The 6,101-nt window shown below is 39.4% G+C and overlaps 1 protein-coding gene across 1 annotated transcript in view; it reads right to left on the bottom strand.

Moving 5' to 3' along the window:
• Positions 1-7: 7 nt before the first annotated feature.
• The window catches only part of LOC104472106 (tubulin alpha-2 chain-like), a gene marked incomplete at its 3' end in the record, with an annotated part of 6,193 nt that continues 99 nt past the window's right edge, over positions 8-6,101 (bottom strand). Inside the window, exons 2-4 of the mRNA XM_010087654.1 lie at positions 1,657-1,870; positions 716-864; positions 8-307 (exon numbers count right to left, since the gene is read on the bottom strand). Coding sequence (XP_010085956.1) covers positions 8-307; positions 716-864; positions 1,657-1,870 — 663 coding nt within the window. The remainder of the gene's footprint in view (positions 308-715; positions 865-1,656; positions 1,871-6,101) is intronic.

The raw sequence follows: 6,101 nt of genomic DNA on the forward strand, positions 1-6,101 counted from the left end.
TGAGGTTAGTGTAAGTGGGGCGCTCGATGTCCAGGTTTCTTTGACTGATGTCGTAGATGGCCTCATTATCCACCATGAAGGCACAGTCTGAATGCTCAAGGGTGGTGTGTGTGGTCAGGATGGAATTGTAGGGCTCGACCACAGCACTGGAGACTTGAGGGGCTGGGTAGATGGCAAACTCCAGTTTGGATTTCTTTCCATATTCAATGGAGAGGCGTTCCATCAGTAAGGAGGTAAAGCCAGAGCCAGTACCCCCACCAAAGCTGTGGAAGATGAGGAATCCTCGCAGCCCAGAACAGGCATCAGCCTGAAAGCCAACAAGAAAAGTGAATGAATAAGTGAACATACCTTTAAATTACACTCTCAAATAGAGACAGCATCAACTGCACCCAGTGCACAGCACAAAAGTCAGCAGTTTTCCCAGAAAATTCTCATTGCCTATTTTCCCCTGTAAATCTCAGGCTAGAGTGTCAATAGAAACATATTGATTTTTTTTTTCTTACAATAATAATGCTATAGCAATATTTGAGGTTTTCCATTTAAGTCTTCCATTCATATGAAAAGTAAGATGGGACATCCAGGACCTGCATTTCTCTGTTCTGAGCCAATGACAATAGTCAAAGCAAAATGAGAGCCACTATAAAAAAAAAGGTATGTGGTGTTTTTTTCCCCTCCCACCCTCCTAAGGCCCTGCTTCCAATGTGATAGTGCATACCTGCTTGCGGATATGATCTAATGTCATGTCAATTTTGTCTTTGCCAACAGAATAGTGGCCGCGTGCGTAATTATTTGCTGCATCTTCCTTTCCAGTGATCAGCTGTTCTGGGTGGAAAAGCTGCCGGTAAGTTCCAGTTCGCACTTCATCTGAACAAGAGAAAAAAAGCATAAGCTTGGAAGAGAGAATTCACCAAGGCTGATAATGTTTGCAAAACAAATGGAGCATTTTATGTTGTCAGAAAATGGTATGAAAGATCTGTACGTTGAAAAACAAAGTACAGGGGTGAGAAGTTTCATCTGAGATGATCTCAGATTTGAAAAAAAAAAAAAAGTTGACTCTGCTCCAAGTGTAAGTTCCTGTGTTAGAGAAATGAATTAATTTATCAAATGAGGGCTGTGCCACACTGTGGTAAAATTTCAGCTCTATATACTGATCAGATGAAGATCCATCAGAACCTTCAGGGGAATGACTGGAAAAAGAGAAGATTTTCAAGAGTAAAACAGTGGTTTCCCCTGAAAATCTGTCAGGACACTTCTGTTGTCTGGTTCTTCATACTCCTCTCTTATACCTGAATGTGAGGAAAGCATTTTCCATCAGTTAGCAAAGGAAAAATATCACCACAAAAAAAAAAAAAAATCTCTTTAAGAAAGCTAAATTGTAGTCATAAATAGTGGAGGTTTAAACAATATTAAACTTTTGATTTTATTAATTATTAGTAGAACACCCATGACAGAGTGCAGTTCAATTTTCATCTTTTCATTGAGAGTAACAGAACTTTTAGTAATATCTGGTATTGAAAATGTAAAATCTGTACATTTTGCCTGCATGTTGGGATCATCCCTTATGGTAAGGGCATTATCCTGCTATTCAGTGATCTGAACTTTGGCACCCAGAAGAGTTAATTCATTCCTATTTTCCAAGATTAGTTCTATACTGACCTATTACAGTTTGCTCCAAATCCACCATAATTGCCCGAGGCACGTATTTTCTAGAGCTTGTCTCTTTGAAGAAGGTGTCAAAAGAGTCATCGTTGTTGGGTTGGTCGATGAAGGTGCCATTTGGCTGAATGCCATGCTCTAGACAAAAGAGTTCCCAACATGCATTGCCGATTTGAACTCCAGCTTGGCCAATGTGAACTGAGATGCACTCACGCTGAAAGGGGAGGACAAGGAAAATGGTGAGAAGAACCAGTGAATATCCTAAGAGTCTATACACTGAACTTACCTGAAACCCCCAAATCAACCAATGATTACAAAATTTTCCACAAGGCTGGAATCAATGGAAAATATTCTGACACTTATTTACAAATGGCAAGAAAAATATTTTGCTGTGAGTTGAAAGAAACAATAATCACAACAGCTACAGATTTGCAGCTGTGCCTAAACAGGATCTATGTGTAAGAGCACTTAAGCCCATGCAGATGGAAAAACTGTGTATAGGTACACAAAATAAACAACAGTAGGTCCCAGCTAAGGAATATGAGCCAAGCCCAGTTATCTGGGACAAGACACAGCTATGCTATTTTCATATATAGATAAAGCAAAGGGAATGAAGTATCTTCTGACCTCTCAACCTTCTGTTGAACATGTGTGTTGGACAGGAGGAAAACAGGTTTGTAGAAATTAAAGGAACTAGAATTATAGTGCCTTTAGTACCTTAATTAATTTCAACCACTGATTGTTTCAGCCCATTCTCTGGGTACTTTTAATTCAATTTAACATGTGAAGAGCTAACTTGATACTCAAGAGGACTTTGTACTCTTGACATGTTAGAGTAAATTAACCTCCTGAGAAATCTTTCTCGTACACATACACTTCTGTAATCATGGCCGTTCAGTCAATAACCAGTTTCTAAAGTGGTTATTACTGTGTCATGCACATAGTTTAATAACAGAAATCTGAAACACAAAATATAATACCATATTCTAAAGGAAAAAGAAGCGCATCTCCTTCTTTAGATTGCTATGCAGACTCCTGAGGGCTGTGAATTTAAAGGGTTCTCTCAAAAACTGGAGAGGCTCTTGTTGGACATGGTATATTTGAATATGAATCTTTTGGCAGATGATTTCCATCCATTCTTGCAGAATATCTAGGGAAATAGCCACATTTGTTTGCTCTTAATTTTAATACCCACAAGCTAGTAGGAAAAGGCCACTAATACAGGTTTAAACATACTATATTCGAAGTATATCCAGAGTAGCTTCTACCCAAAAAGGAAAAGTTCCAATTCCATCCTTTCTTTTCTGCATATGACTTCCCTTATAATAAATTTATTAACACAAATGTAGCTGTACATTTGGACTCTAAATTTATTTACCAAGAAGCTAATACAACAGTTTGTCTGTACACTGTGAGCAACATTTGTTGCCCCCAAGATGAAGCAAAAAAAGTCACTTCAGCTTTCCTACCTTCATTCAGATCTTGACCAGAGTAGCTGGCAACAGAAAGCCAAACCTATTGCTCATTATCTGATAAAATAATCTGAATCTTTTCTTACCATGGTTTTTCCTGTCTGCTTCCTTTCTTGACTAATGGCAGCAGCTTTGGTTACTGATGTTTCTGCTGTTGTACAAGCAGCCTGCCTGGTGCAAGGTGGCAGGGCACACTGGCAGGGGCCCCCGTGGCATCACAGTGTAGGCAGGAGAGGCCAGAATCTCTGCCAGGCAACCGTCACATTCCACCCACTCACCTGTTACACCAGCAGCCTGCTTTCACCCATGTACAGGACCCAGCCCTAAAGCCTGTTCTTAAGCAAGTCTTCACAGTTAATTCTCCAAGCTAACTCTTGCTTTTTTTTTTTTTTAATGAAAAAAAAAATTACAACTGGTATTAGTAACCAGAATTTTAACACATACAGAGTGTCTTCACAAATAACTAGTTTCCTTCCTTAAAACTCTTAAGACTGGTGACTACACTACTGATAACTCCTTTAAAAGTTTATTAACCATTTCAGAATTTCTTCGTTTACACTTTCAAAAGGTGGCATCATTGTTAAATGGCATCTTTTTGACAAAGGTGACTGTAGATGAATGGTGTACATGGAGTTAACTTGCCTAAGTTCCACTGATTTAAATGAGTTGGACAACAGGTTGAACTGCAAGGAATTCCACTTGACTATCTGATCATCTGCGGACAAGGTACATGGGGTTATCCTTCTGTCTTCTGGTGCTAAGGCACCAAACCTCATCTTTCTGCCAGCCATTCCTTATCTTTGTGACCTCTGTTCATCTGGTTATAGACAACTGTTCTTCAGCCATTCAGCTGCCAACAATATTGACCAATACAAGTTTTTTGCATCTAGCAAGAAGATGGCAAAACAAAAAGCAGAACTGTAATTTGCTCTTGTATGTGGAGTTGCTATCAAAAACTTCGCATACGCATGGCACATGCGCACACATTCTCTCTCACAAGGCTAAACAGTAGAATCCCCACGGCTACGTGTTTTCCCTCCATGATATAATGAGAGAAAAACACAGCTAAAGATAAATACCAGGTACTTTATTCTCAGTAGTACTGGTCTTGGCCATCCCAAGGTACACAGAGACACTTTTTTTTTTTTTAAATGCTGGATCTTTCACAGAAAGTAAGTAGCACTCTCTGAACTCCTATGAAAATTATTAGATCTTGTCAGATTCACAATGGACAAGTACTCAATTAAAAAATGCCTGCACAATGAGAACATGTAGTGAAACACTTCTGGAAATTGCTTGAAATTTAGAGTATCAATACATTAAATGCAAAAGTTTTAATATACTTAATCACAGCACAAATAAGCAACTCAAAGAGGTAAATCATTAGTCACTTTATTGTGAAAATTAAATATTGCCATTTTAGTATTAGCTGCAAAAAAAACCGTGGTAGCTTGTTTCTGCCTTCTTGCCCTCTCATGATAAATTACATACAATACAAATGCAAAATCAGTAGTACTCAAAAAAAAAAAAATGAAGGCTACCAACCTACGCTTAAAATCAATTGAATGTTAAAGTCCTTGTAAATGAGTAGCTATGACATTTAACAGCATTCTAAACATAATGTATGGCCTGCCCAGACCACTGGTCCCAACTCCCAAAATGCAGCTCTGCCATCTAACTAAAAATGTTAATAGAAAACTACAGCAGAAAATGGTTGTTACCTAAACAGTCAATTTGGTGAGAATTTTGCCTGACTCCAGAGTGAAGTTTGCTTTTTCATTAACGGGCTTACAAAGTACTTAAAGTGAGGCCTTGCAAAATAGGGGGCCAGTAGATATAACCTAGTCATTTCTTGAAAGAGCTCACCTCCAGACAGAGCTTCTGTGTTTTATTCTACCTGTTTTACAATCAACTGTTGGTTGCAGAATTGTAACTACACTTCTAGTTGGATTCCAAGCACCCTCTAGCAATACCAAGAGCAGCTCTTCCTTATGTGTGCGCAGAGTATATAAGAAGTAACTATTTAATATGATGAAGCATTATGCGTGAAGTCCTAGCAGAGACAAAAACTTTGGGGAGGGATACGGGCTTGTTTTGCTTTTTACTCTGAGACAACTAGGCAAGGTCACTACTGCATTCATGCATGACCTGCCCCAATTTATCTGACACTAATATTGAAGTATTTCTCTATCGGGATAATCTAAGAAGAAAGAGACACAGAACAGACTGTTTTCAAAGTGTCCCGGGAGACAGCAAAGCAAGAGATCACACACAGTTTGAAGGCACCAACAGGCTGCTATCCGTGTGAAGAAAACTGAAATAGCCACCACCTCAGTGTATGGCTACCGCTGGAGACAAAGGAATCTGAAGGGGACTACTGTTGTAAGACACCATGCTGGGATCTATATTGGCTACTTTTCACAGGTTTGGTGTGTTTGTTGGATAGCATGTACCCACCAAAAAGGCTACTTTATTCAACATTTTGTAGTTTGGGCTGATATCAGCCAGCCTAAATCCTGTTGGCACAGATGCTGGGATGGTGGGCTACTTGTCTTACCAAAAAGACTCCTTGCCTTTAACTTGTCCTCTCCAGCACACACAGTTTGCTCCAGTGAAAGCAACAGAGCAGGCCAGTGCTCTCCCCTTTGGAATTTACTTTTTGTCAATCGATGACAGGTGGATGGATGGAGAAGAAATTAATGTTCTACCCCAAACCTCCAATTTCTGCCCCAAGTGGTCAGAAATTGGGTCAGTCTGGTGACAGATCTTCTGCAAAGACAGTAATTTTTTTGCCACAGATCTGGGGAAGGTTTTGGGATCTCAGAGAAGTAGCTCTTTCCACCTGTTAATAAACTTTTGTTCTGAATGACAGAGCATTGATAAATGGCTCCCATGTAACCCAGGACTTTAGATATTGGGGGCAGGGGGCAATTCTAGACAGAGACTTTTTGACATCTACATAAACAAAGTAAG

This window comes from Pterocles gutturalis, unplaced genomic scaffold (assembly GCF_000699245.1).
Source record: "Pterocles gutturalis isolate BGI_N339 unplaced genomic scaffold, ASM69924v1 scaffold22896, whole genome shotgun sequence".
Taxonomy (NCBI): Eukaryota; Metazoa; Chordata; class Aves; order Pterocliformes; family Pteroclidae; genus Pterocles; species Pterocles gutturalis.